The 20,516-nt window shown below is 49.4% G+C and overlaps 1 protein-coding gene across 3 annotated transcripts in view; it reads left to right on the top strand.

The window, feature by feature from the left end:
- EIF3A (eukaryotic translation initiation factor 3 subunit A) overlaps positions 1-20,516 on the top strand; it is a 197,926-nt gene that overhangs the window by 151,112 nt on the left and 26,298 nt on the right. Inside the window, exons 19-21 of one of the 3 annotated variants that reach the window (XM_029610506.1) lie at positions 8,113-8,276; positions 8,517-9,245; positions 19,562-19,739. In XM_029610506.1, coding sequence (XP_029466366.1) covers positions 8,113-8,276; positions 8,517-9,245; positions 19,562-19,739 — 1,071 coding nt within the window. Of the gene's footprint in view, positions 1-8,112; positions 9,246-19,561; positions 19,740-20,516 lie in introns of all 3 variants that reach the window. The other 2 variants (XM_029610505.1, XM_029610504.1) reach the window with 2 other exon arrangements.

Below are 20,516 nucleotides of genomic sequence, written 5' to 3'. Positions count from 1 at the left end.
TCACAGTCATGCAGCCCACTCGCGTATTCTTGTGGCATTCAATGGTTAATGGGTAATGCAAACACAACGCCCGTCCGTGTCCACGAGGGTCTCTGCATGGAGGTGCGTGACCGTCGGTGCACGCTCGAGTCGGGTTATGCCTTAGCCGTTAGGGAGTAGTCCAAGCCTCCTGTATCAGCCACTCGATATATCAGCAATAAAAATAAAAGAAAAAGGAAGAAAGGCCGGGAAATCCTGGTAATACTATGTTCAAATTCGTCAGTAATAGGAGATGGTCGCAAGCTCACCACCAGCATCGTCGTAGCTAGACTGTTTAGGCGTCTCCGATCTGCGCAATGCATTCCTTAGCCGGCTGTACAGTTGTAAAAACATGTTCCTTACCTCCGTGACGGAACCTCAGTGTGGCCGGGTATGCAAGTTGGAATCGAATATTCTTATTGAAAAGATCAGTACACAGGGGACTGAATTGCTTACGCTTTTGGCCCAATGCTGCAGAGAAGTCTTGAAATAGCCGCACGTCCGCCTCTTCATATTTCAAAGGTTGTTTTGTACGGTAAGCTTGGAATATTTTTTGTTTTTGCGACCAGTTCAGTAATTTGGCAATTATAAAGCGAGGGCGGTTTTCCCCGTCTCGGCGCCTTCCCAGTCTGTGAGCCCTTTCGATGTGAAAGTCACGGCCCAGCTCCGCGAGGCCCAATGCTGCAGGAAGCCACGCTTCTAATATGGCTTCTAAGTTGGTTTCTCCCACCGATTCGGGGACACCTGAGAGCCGAATGTTATTCCTTCTAGAACGGTTTTCGAGGTCATCAATCTTTTCTGCCTGGATAGCTAACCGTGGTTTCCAAGGCTTGCACCCTGCTCTGCGTGGCGAGGGAGGTGTCCTCTAGTTCGGAAATTCTGGATTCCATTTCGGCAATTCGGGGTGGTAATTCCGCAAAGGAATCTTTCAGTTCTTTCATTTGAGATGAGAGCTCTGTAAACCGGCCATCGAGTGCCGCCACTACTGCATTCGTGACGGTGAGGGTGAGATCCGTTTGAGGAGCCGTAGTGTTCGGGGTGCTCGGAGGTGTCTGCCTGCTCGTGGTTTCCGCCATTTTGTGAGTCGTCGGTCCCAATTTTTCTTTTTCCTTTTTGCTTCCTTTTAATGGCATGCTCCCCGCTCCTCGCAGCATAAAAGTGTCTATAGACATCAACGATCACGGCCCTAGATTTGTGAGGGTGTTCCGATGCCAATTGGTAAAGATGTTTGTTGATTGCAGGAGGGGAGCGCACGGAGCTGAAACAGACACGTCTGCTCAGCTACATCTCATCCTGCACACCCTGTTAAGTGTAAATCGGTTTGATGTGACCCCTGTCTTGAAAGCCGGTATAGAAAAATAGTAAATAAATAAATAGTAAATAATATAAGAAAATGTTTCGTCACAGAAAGAGTGGTAGGTACATGTTTTTGGTCTTGTGGGGAGGCCAAGGCAGTAGCAGAACTCAAAGCCTTGGGATAAGTAGAGAGGATTGTTGAATGTGAGGATGTGTGCGTGCAGTTTAGATGGATTTCGCAACCCTTATTTGCTGCTATTCTGTTTCTTTTGTGCAAAAAAAAAAAAAAGGCTAAATTCCCCCCTGCCAAAAACAAATCTTACTGTGCCTCACCCAGCAGTAGTGTTCATCATATTGCTTCCCTTTTTTTAAGATAATTTTTAGCTAAGCAGCTTTGTTAGTGTGGCAGTCCTCAGATACCACATGCAGTGCAGTAGTCATGAGCCATCAGTGTGACTTGTATTGTCATTAGAAAGGAGTAATTATCTTCTATCATTGCTTAAATAAATCCAGGGGGGGGTACCTTCTAGGTAGAAGATGTAACAAATCTAATATAAAGACTTTGATTGTAAATGATATGATACAATGGTAATTCCCTATTCGTACAAGGATCAGTCCAGAGAAGTGGGTTGTGTATCCCTACCAGCAGGTGGAGTCGGAGAACAATTAGAACTTTGGGCTCTGCTACATAAGGAGAGGGCCACCTGCAGTCCCTCAGTATTTCTCTGACTCCAGCAGCTGGAAGACAGGCACCTGCAGTCTTAGTTCATTTTTCAGTTTAGTTAGATTTTTTTTCTCCGGGTTTTTTTTCTTCAGGATTGCTTCCTGAGGTGTTAGGCACCTTCGTGGGCCATCCCTCAGTCGAAGCCGGATGTCCGGAGGTTGGTTACCTCCGTCTGGGTTCTGTACATCACCACTCGGAGTGTGAAGACCAGGGGCTCCTGGTTACTCACCTCTGTGGCTGCTCCCCCAAAGCTGCTCCTTCGACTCTCTGCTCTACATTATTTAAAAAAAAAAAAAAAAAAGTAAAACTGAGTGAGACTTCCTCTGTGGTTTCGAGTTGAGGTAAGGAGTCTGGATGGGACAGCCAGCCTTGCTGGCACTCCAGGGTGTTTGGCAGCCCTTCGGCCTCCTTTCCCTCTACTCCCGGGGCTCTGGGTTGCTCTGAAGGGACGGGGTAAGTGTTTTCTTTGCCAGCCAGCTTTTGGGGCAGCTCACTGCGCTCGACAGCGCGACCTGTTGCAACGGGCCTGTCGGCATTTTTTTCTATTTTTTCCGTTTCTCCCCTCAGCTCCTGGGCTGCGTGGCTGTGCGTTTTTTTTTCAAGGGGCCCTCGCTTTCTTTCCACGCTCTCAGGCGTGTGGGCGCGAAGGCAGAATTTAGTTTTTGTGTTTTCCCTCCCTTATCCTTCCTAGAGATGGAGACTTCGGGCCCTGAGCCCTTCCCCGGGGACGGGGGTTTTCATGCCGAGGCTCAAGGGAGGAGGGATTCCCTCCAGTCTTAGCCCTTGTGGCAGAGGACAGCGCTGGGGGGACTGGGTGAACAGTCTCCTCAGGATCCCATTCCAGCAGATGGAGACCCGGAGGGGTTTTCTCCGGAGTTTGTCTTGTTAATGCACCAGGTTTCCTGGCCAGAAAGCAGGCGGGCTTCAGGAGGCAAATTCAGTCAGTGGGTCTTTCCGAACCGCCGTTAAAGAAGGGTCAACTCGAGGAACAGCAGGCCCCTGGGGAAGTGATGGTCCCCAGGGGCCGCAGACCCCTCCCCCACCTTCCGGAGTTCCGGGTTCGGCTCAGATTCCGGATTTGTTTCCTGATCTTGGGGACCCTGATCAAGATGCTGCAGATGATGATGATTTGCCACCCACAGAAGGGGATGATCCCAGCATGGTCTGCCTTTTTAGTTTAGTTCTATGTAAAGGCTCTGCCTACCATGTTTTGAGTTAAATGTACACCGATACGATGTGCAAACGGTTATCAGTATATAAAAAAACGTTAAATAAAATAAGCGGGAGGAACTAAGACCCCTTATTCCCCAGGTGTTGGAAATTCTGGGGCTTAAGATCTCTCAGGAAGAATCAGACAGTGATGGGGTTAATCCGGTTCTTGATGGAATACGGGGGCCCACTTCGTCCTTTCCACTGCCTAAAAAGGTTTGCAAGCTGGTGACCTGCGAGTGGGACGCACCGGACGCGGGGCTCAAAGTGGGCAGAGCTATGGCCAAGCTCTATCCTCTTTCAACAGATGTCTTGGATCTTCTGAAAATTCCGAAAGTGGATGCGGCGATTTCGGCTGTGACAAAGAAGACCACTATTCCGGTAGCAGGTACTGCCGCTTTAAAAGATATGCAGGACCGTAAGCTGGAGATCCAGTTGAAGTGAGTCTTTGAAGTGGCTGCATTGAGTCTTTGGGCCATGATCTGCACCAGCCTCATGCAGAGGGCATGTTTGTGCTGGGTTCAGGCCTCTAACACCGCTACAGGAGCTGGCAGTGGTGCCGCCTTGGAGGGTGCTCGTTTGGAGGTGGGCATCGCATATGTAGCAGATGCGCTTTACGACCTAGTGCGAACTTAAGCGCGCAGCATGGTTTCTGTAGTGGCTGCGCGCCTACTTCTGTGGCTGCGCAATTGGTCAGAGGATTTGTCTTCAAAATCTCAGCTGTGTAACCTCCCGTTTAAGGGGTAAGCTCCTGTTCAGTGAGGAGCTGGAGCAGTTGGTAAAGCTACTTGGAGAATCTAATGGGCATAAGTTGCCAGAAGATGAAAGGCCCACCAGAAAGGTGTTTTCTTCGCGGCCGTGTTTTCGGGATTCACGCCGATTTCGTTCCGGCAGATATTCCTCGCCGTCCACATCTAAGTAGACCTCAGGACGGCAACAGTCCTTTTGAGGGGGTCGTTGTCCCGGCTGGGATTCTGGACACCTCGGGACAGGAGGTAGTAAACCCTCCCAATGAAGCCACGAGTCCCCATTCCGTCGTCTAAGCAGTCAGGGGCAGATTGTCCAGCTTTTACACGGAATGGGCAAGGATCATCTCAGACCGTTGGGTCCTGGAGGTGATCAGAGAAGGCTACGTGTTTTCACGTCCCGTGCAGGAGGTGTTTTTGGAGTCCCGCTTGGCCTCGTGCTGCAAGCAAGAAGCAGTACCGGAGACCCTGCAGCGTCTGATCCAGCTACAGGTCATTGTCCTGGTTCCAGAGGCAGAGGAGGGTCGGGGACATTACTCAGTTTACTTTGTGGTTCCCAAAAAGGAGGGCACGTTTCGTCCCATCTTTGACCTACAGAAGGTGAACCATTGTCCGAATCTCTCGTTTTCGCATGGAAACCCTGTGGACAGTACTGACTGCTGTTCGGACGGGGAGTTCCTTGCGTCCCTGGATCTTATGGAGGCTTATCTGCATATTCCGATACGGCTATGTCACCAGAGGTTTCTACGCTTCAAGGTCTTGGGACAACACTTCCAGTTTCAGGCCCTTCCATTTGGTCAAACTTTCACCAAAGTCATGGTGGTGGTAGCAGCCTTCCTTTGCAAGCAGGGGATCCTGGTCCATCCATACCTGGATGACTGGCCGATTCCCGCCAAGTCCAGGGAGGACTGCGAAAGATCGGTTCGCATGGTGATGTTCACCTTGAGATCGCTCGGATGGGTCATCAATCTTCAGAAGAGTCACCTGGAACCCACCCAAGAGCTGACCTATTTGGGAGCCCGTTTCAATACCTTGTGAGGCAGAGTCTTTCTGGCATCGGACCGGGTAGCCAGGTTGCAGAGCCAGATACAGGTGTTTCTTCTCAAACACCCACTGTGTGGCATCATCTGCAAGTGCTGGGATCCATGGCGTCCACCTTAGGCTTGGTTCCGTGAGCGTTCGCCCACTTACGTCCGCTACAGTGTGCGCTGTTGTCACGGTGGAGTCCAGTGTTGGAGCAGTTCCACCTACCCTTGTCTCTGCTTCCAGAGTCCAATGCCAGTCTGTCATGGTGGCTTTTGCGTGACAATATGGAGAAGGGGGTGGATTTGAACCCACCGAATTGGCTGATGCGAGTCTGTCAGGTTGGGGAGCTGTGGGCGACACCAGATCCGCCCAAGGGCTTTGGTCTCCAACAGAGGGCTTGTGGTCCATCAATTGTCTCGAGACAAGAGCGGTATGTCTTGCCCTACAAGCGTTTCTACCCTGGATTCAGGGACGCATGGTTTGAGTGTTCTCATACAATGCGACAATGGTGGCCTACATAAACCGACAGGGCAGGATGAGAAGTCCCACGGTGGCACTTGAAGCACGTCTTCTGTTCGCTTGGGCGGAGCATCATCTCGGGGGAATTGCCACGTCACAGGCGTGGACAACGTGTAGGTGGATTTTCTCAGCAGGCGACAACTCGACCCGGGAGAGTGGGAACTGTCTCCCGAAGCACGGAACCGCATTTGTACCAGATGGGGGGTCCCGCAGTTGGATCTGATGGCAACGCGGGAGAATGTGAAGACAGAACGCTTCTTCAGCCGTCGAAAAGAACAAGGCTGTCTGTCTCGACGCTCTGGTATGCCCCTGGCCAACAGGGATTCTCTTGTATGCCTTTCCCCCCTGGCCTCTCATCGATTGGCTTCTCCGTCGCATAGAACTCCACCCCGGAAGGGTGGTGCTAGTGGCTCCAGAGTGGCCACACCGCCCATGGTTCACAGATCTGATTCGCTTGACCCTAGAGGGTCCTTTGCAGCTGGTTCATCTACCACATCTACTTCGTCAAGGTCCCATCTTTTTGGATCGGGAGGATCGCTTCTCTCTCGCGGCTTGGCTTTTTAGAGGTGACGTTTACGATTGAATGGTTATTCTGAACAAATTATTTCCACTCTGTTGCAGGCAAGACGTCCGTCCACTTCCCTGGCCTATGTGACGGTATGGAGGCTCTTTGAGACCTGGTGTCATCAGCGCTCTTGCGATCCTTTAATGGTTGAGGTCTCTCTGGTACTGGATTTTCTGCATCAGGGGCTCAAAAAGGGTTTGGCGCTCAATTCTCTTCGGGTCCAGGTAGCAGCCTTGGGAGCCTTGTGGGGAAAGTTTGCCGGTGGTTCGCTTGCAGCACACCCTGACATTGTTCGATTTCTCAAGGAGGTCAAACATTTTAGATTGGAGTTTAAATCTTGTATTGTGTGTGCTCTGTGGCGCTCCTTTCGAACCTCTACGCACCGCTTCCCTGAAAGATCTAATCTTGAAGACTGTGTTCTTGTTGACCATTTGCTTGGCGTGTCGGATTTCTGAATTGCAGGCCCTGTCGTGCCGTGACCCTTTTTTGCTGATTCACGACGATAAGGTGACGTTACGCACGGTTCCTTCCTTTGTTCCTAAGGTGGTTTCGGCCTTTCATGTTAATCAGACAGTAGAGCTTCCAGGGTTCCCACAGGGTTCCAGGGGGTCGCCTTAGGACAAGGATCTTCTTCTTTTGGATGTGCATCTGGTCTTATTGCGTTATCTAAAGGTTACTAATGACTTCAGACACTCCGATCATTTGTTCATTCTTTTCGGGGGTGCAAAGAAAGGGGACAAGGCGTCTAAAGCGACCATTTCTTGATGGATTAAAGAGACTATTACGTCAGCATACTTGGTCCGCGGCCGCCAAGTGCCTTTGGGTCTCCGAGCTCATTCCACCAGGGCTCAGGCTACTTACTGGACGGAGTGTCAGTTGCTATCACCTCAGGAGATCTGCCGGGCGGCGGTGTGGTACTCTTTGCACACATTTACTAAGCATTATCGCTTGGACGTTAAGGCCTCTGAGGCATCCTTCAGTGCAAGTGTTCTACGCGTGGGTTTTTCGGGTTCTTGCCCAGTGTAGGGTGGCTTGGGTACATCCCACCTCTCTGGACTGATCCTTGTACATATAGGGAAAAGAAAATTTGGTTCTTACCTGCTAATTTTCGTTCCTACAGTACCAAGGATCAGTCCAGAGGCCCACTCCTTACTTCAGTTACCGAAAGACGGTGTTGGCTACAATTTGCCTAGTTTTTCATAGAGCTCCTTTTTTCCAGATTATGATTGTTGGAGCAGTTTTTTCTGTTTATTTACTCGTTGTTTCCTTGGGACGAAGTGGGGGACAGTGGTTTTTGGTCGCCCGTTAGCATTGGTTGTTTGACTTGGGTACAGGTCAATACTGAGGGACTGCAGGTGGCACTCTCATTATGTAGCAGTGCCTAAAGTTCTAATTGTTCTCTGACTCCACCTGCTGGTAGGGATACACAACCCACTTCTCTGGACTGATCCTTGGTACTATAGGAACAAAAATTAGCAGGTAAGAACCAATTTTCTTTTTTAACTGATACATTTAAAAAAAAAAAAAAAGTAAATCAAAAACTGGAAAAATTAGTGATTTAAATCAAGACTTTCTGTTTTGGTGATTTAAATCATATTTTTAAATCAATCCAGCCTGTGTTGCATGGTGGAAGGAAGAATGGAGCTGGGATGTCTGTGCTTTTAAATGCTGTATTTCCAGCATGTTCAGGCCCAAAGGCTCTTCTTGATCTTTTAGGCTCTGTCAAAACCTGCCCTGCCCCTGACTAGGCCAGACGTTGCAGCAACAATTCTCTGACTTGGCTTTTCAATCATTCTGTTTGCAACTTGGCACATTTGTGTACTCGAGTCAACCAGTACATGTTGATTTTGTTCAGTGACTGGGCCTAACTCCCTCCTGTAGACTATTCATGCAGCATCGTTAACCCCAGCAAGTCTGTAAATCGGGAGTCAGATCTTGGCATAGATTATAGATCTCTTAAGCTATACCATATTGAGCCTTCTCAGTCACTTTGCTTATTTTCCTTTCAGGGAGCAGCTTCATGGAGATGTACATGATGAAGAAAAATCAGAGAGTCGAGAGAATAACCAGCCTCAGTCTGTCAATGAGAAAGACAGTGAACAACCTTCTGTTATTAAACATGACAAAGAAGGCCCCCAACCTGGTAGCGTTGATGACAGGGTGCCCTGGCGAGGTGCTGATGATGACAGGGGGCCCCAGCGAGGCGCTGATGATGACAAGGGGCCCCGGCGAGGCGCTGATGATGACAAGGGGCCCCGGCGAGGCGCTGATGATGACAAGGGGCCCTGGCGAGGCGCTGATGATGACAAGGGGCCCTGGCGAGGCGCTGATGATGACAGGGGGCCCCGGCGAAGCGCTGATGATGACAGGGGGCCCCGGCGAAGCGCTGATGATGACAGGGGGCCCCGGCGAGGCGCTGATGATGACAGGGGGCCCCGGCGAGGCGCTGATGATGACAGGGGGCCCCGGCGAGGCGCTGATGATGACTGGGGGCCTCGGCGAGGCGCTGATGATGATAAGGGGCCCCGGCGAGGCGCTGATGATGATGATAGGGGCCCCTGGCGAAGTGCTGACTGGGGCCCAAAGCGAGGCATCGATGATGACAGGGGACCCAGGCGAAGTGATGACTGGGGCCCCAGACGGGGTGCTGATGAAGACTGGGGCTCCAGGCGGGGTGCCGATGATGACCGGGGGCCTCGACGCTTTGATAGCAGAGGGCCCCGGCGCTTTGGTGACGACGACAGAGGGCCCCGGCGCTTTGGTGACGACGACAGAGGACCCCGGCGCTTTGGTGACGACGACAGAGGGCCCCGGCGCTTTGGTGACGACGACAGAGGGCCCCGGCGCTTTGGTGACGACGACCGAGGGCCCCGGCGCTTTGGTGACGACGACCGAGGGTCCCGGCGCTTTGGTGACGATGACCGAGGGCCTCGGCGCTTTGGCGACGATGACAGAGGGCCTCGGCGCTTTGGCGACGATGACAGAGGGCCTCGGCGCTTTGGCGACGATGACAGAGGGTCCCGGCGCTTTGGCGACGATGACCGGGGACCCAGGCGCTTTGGCGATGACGACCGTGGTTCTTGGCGAGGTGGAGATGATGATGATAGGAGACCTGCACCATGGAAGCCATCTGGAAAACCAGGTAATCATTGTGATCTGTAAGGTTAGTGACGAGTATATTGACCTACCATGAGCAGGGAAATCGGGACTGAATGTCTAAAACGCTTATTCTTGCTTGGACAGAACATTTTATTTTGCATAATCACTTATTTCTACATTTCTTAGTACTTTCACTACTATTTAAATTGAGATTTTTATGGGATTAATCATACCATTTCAAAAAGGAATAGACTAGAGTAAACCTAGAAAAGGTACAGCAGAGAGCAACAGATGATCAGGGGCGTGTGACAATTTTATGTAAGGAAAGACTCAGAAAACTAGGACTCTCTATCTTGGAAAAGAGATGGAGGGGAAACGAGAGAGGTTTTTTTGAATCAAGTGAAGTTTGGAGAAAGTAAATGGGGAATTCACTGTTTTATAATACAAAAACAAAGGATATTCTATAAAAGAAGTTTGCTGCAGTTTTAAATAAAATACTGCTTCATGCAGTGCTGAGTTAACTCAAGGAATGTGCAGCCACAGGACATTGCAGAGGACAGTAATACAGCTAATTTCAAAAGAGATTAGGTGAATTTCCCCATGGACAAGAAGGATGAATCCGCCACATGACGCTGAGGATGGAACATTCCTCCAGGGAGAAGCAGGATGGCAATCCTCATACATGGGTGACATCAGAGCCCAATCTGGAAATTTGATTTCAGGGTTTCTAGAAATTTTGAGCATGTCCTGCTGAGCATGTGTGCAGCATGCCATACTGCCTCATCTTTTCTGCAGAGTCCATAAATCATACATTTTTGTTTTTCCTGCTATGAAGGGTCCTTCAGTTTCTTAAAAGTGCAGAATTTGTCGTCTTCTGGGGCCCTTCGCTCTGTTTTGTTCCTTAGAAGAAAATAGGATAATGCATAAGTGTTGGCAAGTTAAATGTAAGACATTGATAAGACAGGCTAAGAGAGAATTTGAAAAGTTGGCCGTAGAGGCAAAAACTCACAGTGAAATCTTTTGTAAATATAGCAGAAAGCCCGTGAGGGAGTCAGTTGGACCATTAGATGATCGAGGGGTTAAAGGGACACTTGGAGAAGATAAGGCCATCGGGGAAAGCTTAAACGATTTCTTTGCTTCGGTGTTTACTGAAGAGGATATTGGGGAGGTATCTGTACTGGAGAAGGTTTTCATGGGTACTGATTCAGATGGACTGAACCAAATCACAGTGAACCTAGAAGATGATCTGAAGAGAGCGGTGTTAAGCGGAGTGCCGCAAGGACCGGTCCTGTTCAATATCTCTATGAGCGACATTGCGGACGGGATAGAAGGTAAGGTTTGTCTTTTTGTGGATGACACTAAGATCTGCAACAGAGTGGACACGCCAGAAGGAGTGGAGAGAATGAGACGGGATTTAAGGAAGTTGGAAGAGTGGTCGAAGATATGGCAGCTGAGATTCAATGCCAAGAAGTGCAGAGTCATGCATATGAGGTGTGGAAATACAAAAGAACTGTATTCGATGGGGGGTGAAGGGCTGATGTGCATGGAGCAGGAAAGAGTCCTTGGGGTGATAGTGTCTAACGATCTGAAGTCGGCGAAACAATGTGACAAGACGATAGCTAAAGCCAGAAGAATACTGGGCTGCATAGAGAAGAATATCGAGTAAGAAAAAGGAAGTGATTATCCCCTTGTACAGGTCCTTGGTGAGACCTCACCTGGAGTACTGTGCTCAGTTCTGGAGACCGTATCTCCGAATGGACAGAGACAGAATGGAGGCGGTCCAGAGAAGGGTGACCAAAAAGGTGGAGGGTCTTCATCGAATGACTTATGAGGAGAGATTGAAGAATCTAAATGTACACCCTGGAGGAAAGGAGGAGCAGAGGTGATATGATATAGACTTTGATACTTGAAAGATTTTAATGATCCAAAGACAATGACAAACCTTTTCCATTGGGAAAAAAAATCAGAAGAACCAGGTGTCACGATTTGAAGCTCCAGGGAGGAAGACTCAGAACCAATTTCAGAAAGTATTTCTTCACGGAGAGGGTGGTGGATGCCTGGAACGCTCTTCCGGAGGAGTGGTGAAGACCAAAACTGTAAAGGATTTCAAAGAGCCGTGGGATAAATACTGTGGATCCATAAAGTCTAGAGGATGTGAATGAAGAAAAGAGGCATGAGGATGACTTGCGGGAATGACAGCTACTACCTGGAGATTAATACCCTTATTCATTAAACATACTTACTGTTAATGCGACTTCAACATTGCTCTATGCTTCAATGGCAAGAGGAAATGTGGAAAAAAGGATTTGCATTCACAGAAAAGCGGGGAAGTAGCTTGCTTGTTGCGGTGGTTACTACCCCGAATCAAGTAAGCCTGATACTTCACTTGGAATACATATCCAGCGCAGCTCACTGCTTCAACAGCAGGGGGGAATAAAGAAAAGAGTATTTATATTCAGACAACCACCAAGGACTGACTTGCACAGGCTGGGTAAACAAATAAGCGTGGGGAGTAGCTTGCTTATTGCGGCAGTTACTACCCCTAACCAATTAAGCTAGATACTTCACTTAAATGCAGCTCCAGCACTGCTCGCTACATCAATTGCAGGGGGTGGAAGGTAACTAGAACCAAAAAGTTACTAACAAGGGCCAAGAGTAACTTAAGTATGAGAAAAAAAAAAAGTGTGAAAGCTTGCTGGGCAGACTGGATGGGCCGTTTGGTCTTCTTTTGCCCTCATTTCCATGTTTCTATGTGGTAGGCCTGATTGACAAACTGAAGAGTAGTAAATCACCTGGACCGGATGGTAAACACCCCAGAGTTCTGAGGGAACTAAAAAATGAAATTTCCTAGCGTGTAGCAGATAGACTCAAAACAAGTGGGTATAGTGTGCTCGTGCTAGCAGTTGGAGACGGATCTGACGTCAGCACGGGTACATATACCCCCGCAGGAAGTGCAGCAATTCAGTAATTTCCATCTCCAAAGCAGTTTGGAGCTACCTCACGCACGCTGAGCGTGTTTCCAAATTCTAAACGACAAAATTCATAGAAGAAACCTACCTGAAGACGAGCCCCGCACTCCTGCGGTGATACCATTCGGTCCCTCCCCCAGTTGAGTTTCCCGAGCTGACTTCCGTGGTCCCTCGGAGGTAGGAGCCTCGGTCCGGGGGCCGACTCGCGGCAGGGACCTAGCCCCCGAGTGAGAAGGGCTCGGGCGTGGCATAGAGGCAGCCTCGGTCCCGGCGAAGACTTGGCCCCAGAGTGAGACGAGTTTGGGCGCGGCCTAGAGGCAGCGGGTGCACTTCCTCGAGCGCGGCGGTGATGGTACTCACCCTCTCCCCCCCGCAGCCGGAGACCGCCCAGGTTGCAGCCGGGAAGCGCTGAAGACAAGGTAAGGCGTACATCTTTACTGTGGTCTCCGAGGAAGTGAGGATTAGCGGGGCCTGCCTACGTGGCAGCCCGCCAAGGAGGTCGCCATTTTGCCTGCCTACTCGCCTTCGCCACCTAGACGCACGTTGCTGTACGCACGCTGAGATAGGCGCACGCGGATAAGCGCACGTTGCTAAGCGCGTGCTGCTAGGATAGGTGCATGTTGCTAAGCGCGTGCTGCTAGGATAGGCGCACGTTGTTAAGCGCGTGCTGCTAGGATAGGCGCACGCTTGCTAAGCGCGTGCTGCTAGGATAGGCGCACGCTTGCTAAGCGCGTGCTGCTAGGATAGGCGCACGCTTGCTAAGCGCGTGCTGCTAGGATAGGTGCCCGTTCGTAGGCGCGCGTTCGTAGGCGCACGTTCCTAAGACGCCCATTCCTAGGCGCATGCGGCTAAGTGCATGTTGATGAGCGCACATTCATAAGATAAGTGCATATTAGTAGGCGACACATATTACAAGGCGCATACTCCGGTTGGGAGGAAATAACAGACAAAATGGAGCATAAGAGAGCCCATACGTCCGCAGAGCCGGCACCTCCAGAATCAGGCATAAGAGCTCTAAGCCTCTGCTCAGCATGCAACCTCAGAGCCACACAGAGCGAGGAAGCAGACTCACTATGTGCCCAATGTGAGGAGGCCATGGGAGTTCCAGGCCAGGACCGGTCCCAGCCCAGCGTTCCTCAGGGAACACTACGGACTTAGCAGGCCGCGGTGAGCAGCCAGGGAACCCGAGAGACCTGGTGCCCCTAAGGCCAGATCCGGCTTCGCTTTCCTGGGTGGAATTATTCAAGGGGATTCACGCCTTTGTCCAGATGCAGTCTGCTCCTCGAATGGGTCTTTCCGTTCCGGATGATCCGGCCCCTGGACCCTCGAGACCTAGGCATGGCCACTCGCCACCCGGAAGCCCCACTTATGGGGATTCTGATTGCTCCGAGGAAGATGAGGAGCCCCCCCGAGGAGGGAGAACTTCCCTCTGAGATAGAACCATATCGGACCATGAGACGCTTCTTTCGGAAAGAGGATCTTCCAGGCCTGGTCTCACAATGCCTATCAGAACTGGCTATTCCAGGCCAGGACACCCCAGGGGACCCTAAAATGAACCCCCTGTTAGAGGACCTGCGCCAAACGGCTCACCATTTTCCCCTCCTACAAGCAGCACAGCAGCTAATCGATCTGGAATGGAATGCGCCGGAGGCCTCATTCAGAGGGGGTCGGGCCTTGTCAGGCATGTACCCTCTGGATCCAGCGTCCAAGGAGCTGCTGGCGTGCCCCAAGGTAGACACCATAGTTAGCGCAATTGTGAAGCGCACCACCATTCCGGTGGAGGGGGAAGCGGCCCTCAAGGATACACATGACCGGTGCATGGACACCATTTTGAAACAAGCCTTTGAGGTGGCAGCCATGTCCCTACGAATTGCGACCTGCTGCACCGTGGTGACGCATTCCTGTTTATCACAAGCTAGGAACAACACCCCGGGAGAAGACATGGAATCAGCTCTCTCGTTCCTCACTGACGCAGCCTCCGACCTAGTCCGTACGGCAGCCAAAGGAGTGTCATCTTCAGTGGCAGCCAGGAGGCAGCTTTGGCTACGTAATTGGGCGGCCGACTCTTCCTCCAAGACACACCTCACAAGAATGCCCTTTAAGGGATCCCTACTGTTCGGCAGCGATCTCGAGAAACTGGCTAATAGATGGGGTGCCTCTCCATTACCCCGTCTACCAGAAGACAGATCGAGGAGGAGCCAGCGTTCTTTTTCTGGGCCATCTAGAGGTAGAAACTCTCAGCGCTTCAACCCTTACAGGGCTCGCTACCAAGCACCTCGTTCTCAGGCCAGGAACCAGCCCTTTCGGGCTAAGCACAACAAGAGGAGAACCGGCTCGGGTTCTGGTCCCGGCCGCACCCTACAATGACAATCAGCCGACCCATCCGGGGGTAGCAGCCATAGGGGGCAGGCTAACCCTCTTCTACCGCAGGTAGGTCGAGATTACCTCGGACCAGTGGGTCCTCGCCATCATCCGAGAAGAGTATTACCTGGATTTTCTTCGGCTCCCGCCGGACAAGTTTGTGAAATCTCCTTGTTCACCCCTCAAGAAGGCAGCACTAGAAGTTACCTTGCGGAGGCTCCTGTCTCTAAAAGCCATAATCCCAGTGCCTGCAGGGGAGATAAATTCTGGGCATTATTCCATTTATTTTATAGTACCCAAGAAGGAGGGCACTTTCAGGCCCATCCTGGACCTCAGGTCGGTCAACTGACACCTACGGGTTCCCCAGCTTTTGCATGGAAACTCTGCGGTCGGTCAAGAATGCAGTACAGTCAGGTGAGTTTCTCACCTCCCTAGATCTGTCGGAAGCCTACTTGCATATCCCAATCCATTGGGATCACCAGCGCTATTTACGCTTCAAAGTCCTGAGCCAACACTTCCAGTTCCGAGCTTTACCCTTCGGGTTAGCCACTGCGCCACAGATCTTTACCAAGGTCATAGTAGTAGTGGCGGTGACACTCAGGAAGGAAGGAATTCTTGTCCATCCCTATCTGGACGATTGGCTGATCAGGGCAAAGTCACTGGAGGAGAGCCACCGGGCAACCAACAGAGTTATATCTCTTCTGGAAAGCCTAGGCTGGGTAGTCAACACAAACAAGAGTTCCCTACAGCCTTCCCAGTCGCTGGAATGCCTAGGAGTGCAATTTGACAACCAGGAAGACAAGGTCAGCCTGACCTCCAAGAGGAGATCCAAACTCCGGAATCGTCTGCAGGCCCTGCTGAGCGCCACCCGGCCCACTGCTTGGGATTACCTACAGGTCCTCGGCCTCATGGCATCCACTCTGGAGGTGGTACCACGGGCGCGGGCTCATATGAGACCATTACAATGCGCCCTCCTATCTCGGTGGAGCCCACGATTACAGAACTACACCGTACACCTACCTCTACCAGCCAGAGTGCAGAATCAGCTGCGGTGGTGGTTGCAGCCCGGCCACATGAGCCGGGGGTCAAGAATGTCCTCCCCAACCTGGACCCTGCTCACTACAGATGCCAGCCTGAACAGATGGGGGGCACACTGCGAAGAACTCACCGCCCAAGGGCGGTGGAGCAGAGAAGAGTCAGGGTGGAACATCAACCGACTTAGAGGCAAGGGCAGTCAGGCTAGCATGCCTGCGATTTGCCCACAGACTTCGAAACAGAGAGGTCAGAGTGATGTCAGACAACGCCACCACAGTGGCTTACATCAACCGACAGGGCGGAACCAGAAGCCGACAGGTTTCCCTAGAAATAACTCCCCTGATGACTTGGGCGGAAGCAAATCTCCAGGACATCTCTGCCGGCCACATCGCCGGGAAGGACAACACCACGGCAGACTTCCTCAGCAGAGAAAGCCTAAACCCAGGGGAATGGCAGCTGTCGCCCACAGCTTTCCAGATAATTGTGGATCAGTGGGGGACGCCGGGCATGGACCTACTAGCGGACAGGTCCAACGCTCAAGTACCCAGATATTTCAGCCGCAGGCGGGACCCTCTATCCCAGGGGATCGATGCCCTGGTACAGCCATGGCCTCAGGGAATCCTGCTATATGCCTTTCCTCCATGGCCCCTGCTGGGCGCCATAATACACAAGATTCAGCGGCACAGAGGCCTAGTTCTTCTAGTGGCCCCGGACTGGCCAAGAAGACCCTGGTACGCAGACATGAGAAGACTACTGGCAGGGAATCCACTACCCTGCCAGATATTCCAGTGGAAACACTGAGAGGAGAGGATCACCTTGCTGGTGGCTGAAAGGAATCAGTAAGTTTTTGCTTGGGACATGACTTTTTTAAAAGTATTGGGGCAAAGTTAACTATTTGGGAATATTATTTAGTGTGTCTGTGTGTTTGTGCCTTTAATAGTCAGAAAGGCAGTGAATAAACAAGTTAGACTGTTTGTATTTTTAGTCAGTCAATAAGATAGCAGTAGGTAGTGTGTTTATTTTTAAAAGTCTTCAGAACTGAGTGTTCTCCAGACTTTTAAAGAGCTGAGTGTTTGTATTTAATACTGAGTGCATTGTATTGAAAAAAAAAAAACCCCACAAAAAAGTAGCCAGAAGCTAGAAATAAGCTAGGAGCAGTATACACCAAAGTAAAAAAGTTGAATAGTTCAGCTCAGTTCCTCACCTTGGAAAGGTGTTGAGGTAGTGTGATTGGGTTTGAATAGGGACCAACATTTGTTAATCAAGGGAGCAGTGAGTCACTCAGGCTGACTAACTGAAGTTAGACTGTTTGTATTTGAAAGTCTTATTACTCATACGGAAATCTCCCAATCGATAAAAGCCCTTAAGACGAATAAGGCTCCGGGTCTCAATGGATACACGGGTCTATTCTACAAAAAATTTGCAGACCAATTGTCTCTTATTTATTGGAATCCTGTAATGATCTCCAGGGGGACACTTCCCTACCACAAGATGCTAACGTAGCTGGAATCACTATTTTGGCTAAACCTGGGAGGGATCCCTCCGAATGTGGGTCATATAGACCTATTTCACTCCTAAATATAGACCTGAAATTCGACTTAATAGGGTAATGGCTAAATTGACCCATCCAGATCAGGCAGGTATTTTACCTGGGAGGAAAGCAGCGGTATAAAGTCAGGAAAATTATAGACTTATTATGGCAGGTCAAACAAACCCAAACCCCAGCAGTCTTAATGGCCGTTGACACTGAAAAAGCGTTTGACATGGTCCATTAGCAGTTCTTGTTTAAAACTTTAGAGAAGATGAATTTTGGCCCCAAATTCCTGAACTGGTTCCTTAAATTGTATGACCACCCAAGGGCTAGGGTAAAAGTAAACGGGGTATACTCTGACCCCTTTCCTATTGGCTGAGGCACACAGCAGGGATGGCCGCTGTCTCCGCTGCTCTTTGCATTATTTTTGGAGCCCTTCACCACTAGAATTAGAGAGGAACAGTCAATAACTGGCATATCAATTGGAGTTATAGATTAAAAATTATTCCTATTTGCGGATGATGTATTATTCACCCTGACGAACCCTCAACAATCCTTGGATGGAGTGGTAAACAAACTCCTGGAATATAGCTCTGTGTCCGGATTTCGTTTAAATCTTGATAAATCTGAAGTGTTCAACATTTTGCTGTCCGAAGACCTAGCTATACAACTGAAACAGCAATATCCCTTCAAATGGGTGGGAATCATGCTAGGAACTCAATTGCATGACCTATTTAAATTATATACCACTGACAGGAAACCTTTTTTGGGAATTGGATCAATGGTCCAATTTACTGGTCACAGGGACCTGGAAGATAGCAATCTTAAAGATGCCCGTTCTTCCAAAATTTAATTATCTCTTTCAGTCACTGCCTATTCCCATTCCCACTGCCTTATTGAAAACTTGGCAGAAGCATCTCTTCACATTCTTATGGAAAAGGAAACCATCCCGGGTAGTGCAAACCAATCCTACATAGTCATAAATTGAGAGGTGGGATGGGGGTCCCTAAACTCTAGTGGTACTATGCTGCTGCACAACTAACTGCTATACTGTCTTGGCATAGACAAGGAGAAACTCCCCGCTGGGTGGCCATTAAACAAGCATTACTGGGTCCAATTCCATTCAGAGCTCTTATTTGGCAGCCTAGAACGACGTGGAAAATGGGAGGTGTCATCACTCTACCGTTACAAACCATACTACATAATTGGGATAAATGGAAGCATCTGCTTATAGGCAATAGGAAGTATTTTTCCAACACTCATCTCTATTACAACACTAAATTCGGGCTGGGATTCTTCTCTATTCCATGTCTGGAGGGCTGGCGGAGTACTCACTTTAGGTCAGGTGTGGGGGATGAATGGCATGCTAGCTTTTGATCGACTCTGGGACATTTATCAGATACCTTCCTCTGCTGAGTATTCCTATATCCAACTTCGTCAATTTATGAAGCAGGAGTACATACAAGATGACCTTAGACAGGGGAAATCTCAATTTGAAGGGTGGTGCGATTTCGCTGACCACATTAAGGGTGGATTATCCAAAATTTATAATATGTTACAGGGATCCTTGGTGGGACGACCTACATACATTCATAAGTGGGAGGAGGACTTGGGCCAATCACTCACAGATGAAGAATGGGATCAGATATTCTATTGCACTAAACGGTGTTGTCTCCACTGCTCTCACTGAAAATGGTTATAAAATATTGTTTCGTTGGCATCTCACACCTTATAGGCTGCATAGAACCCCGCCTCCGTGAGGATGTGTTATGTTGGAAGGGCTGTGGGCAGGTGGGATCTTTTATACATCTGTGGTGGGAATGTCCTCAGGTGAGGAGACTATGGCAGGATGTGACTGATATTATGCAGTGCATTTTGCAAAGGAGGGTAGATTTGTCTCCAAATATGAAAGCTTGTTGATAAATCAGTTATGTATAGGGGCTCGATGTTTACTGGCGGCCACCTGGAAACAATTGCTGGTTCCATCAAAGGGTGTACTACTTCAGAAATTGGATGCCCTGAGTACCATGGATAAGATAACTGCCCAAAACCATCGTCATTTGTCTAGGTTCCATCAGATCTGGCGGCCATATGTTGATTGGAGGAGTAGGGTGCAACAGGCTGCACCTGCATCTTCTACCTGACTTATTTACAAGTTATTTAGTAGACTGTGAAAGCACTTGAAGCAGGCATGAAAATGCTTCTTTTCCGCCCTTCTGTATGTTTCTCCGTTCATTCTTTATTTATGAACAGCGACAATATGCTTTACATATCTCATGTCACATCATATTACATATCAAGCTGTATTGATCAGTGTAAATTTTGCATATCTGTATACTCATGTACATTGTTTTTTTTATAGTTTGAAAATGGTTAAACATTACATTACAAAAAATGATTGCTTTAAAACCAGCAGAAATGTGATTGTGGTGTAAAACCAGCTCTAATGTTTCAACCATGAAGGTGGCTGGAGAGAGCGAGAAAAGGCTCGAGAAGACAGCTGGGGGCCTCCTTCTGATTCCAGAGCCTCAGAAGACCAGGACTGGGATAGGGGAAAGGAACGAGATAGTGAGGACAATGAGCAAGACCGTGGTCGTGACCTTGATCCTGATGATCAACTTCGAGACAGACGCTCTCTAAGGTTTGTTGGCTGTACTAGTCTGCAGCAGTGGCCATATATTTCACTTAAACACAGCAGAAGTGATTTTGGTGGTACGCTGATTTTGGATTGTCGTTGGGTGGTGGAATTAAGCTGATCCCAGTTAGTGAGGGTGATCTTGAGGAAATTGCTAATCCTTTTTTGGCTTTCCTGAAAGTGTCGCTGATAAATTACACAACTCTAAACTTTTGGACTGTATGTGAGCAGTTGCTCAATGTATTGTTGAACTCATTCTCTGCCCCTGCTGCCAAATCCTCACTTCCTTATCTTGCCATACCAATCCAGACAAAGCAGGTTATGCCTCCCTAACATCACTCACAGTACATGAGCTTGTGCAGCAGTAAACCTTGCCAGGATTTCTCTGTCTCCAGCAGATGCAGACAAATCTGGACTGGTGCAGCATTTGGAAGGCTTCCCAGTTGACTTTTCTTTTTGGAGGTCCCAGTAGAGCCCAAAGAGCAGGAGTGGTAGGGTTGAGATAATTTGATTGTTAATAAGATAAGTGATTTGTTAACACAGTTGAGAACCTCTAATAATCCCTTAGATCCTTGCCCAGTGTGAGTTATATAGTCTTTACAGGCTGATTTTTTTTTTTTTTTTTTTTTAAAGATATTCTGACCAAACTTATAAATCTTTCCCTTATGGAAGGAGCGGTACCCGAAACGCCCCAAATTGCATACAGACTCGCAGGTCTCGCACGCAGCCTTGGTTCGGGGGGATCTTGAAGGCTCGGATGACCCGCAGGGGGAGGAAGATCCC

This window comes from Rhinatrema bivittatum, chromosome 7 (genome assembly GCF_901001135.1).
Source record: "Rhinatrema bivittatum chromosome 7, aRhiBiv1.1, whole genome shotgun sequence".
In the NCBI taxonomy this organism is placed as follows: Eukaryota; Metazoa; Chordata; class Amphibia; order Gymnophiona; family Rhinatrematidae; genus Rhinatrema; species Rhinatrema bivittatum.
Note: the sequence above shows the minus strand (reverse complement) of the source record. Positions and strands in the feature narration are given on the sequence as shown.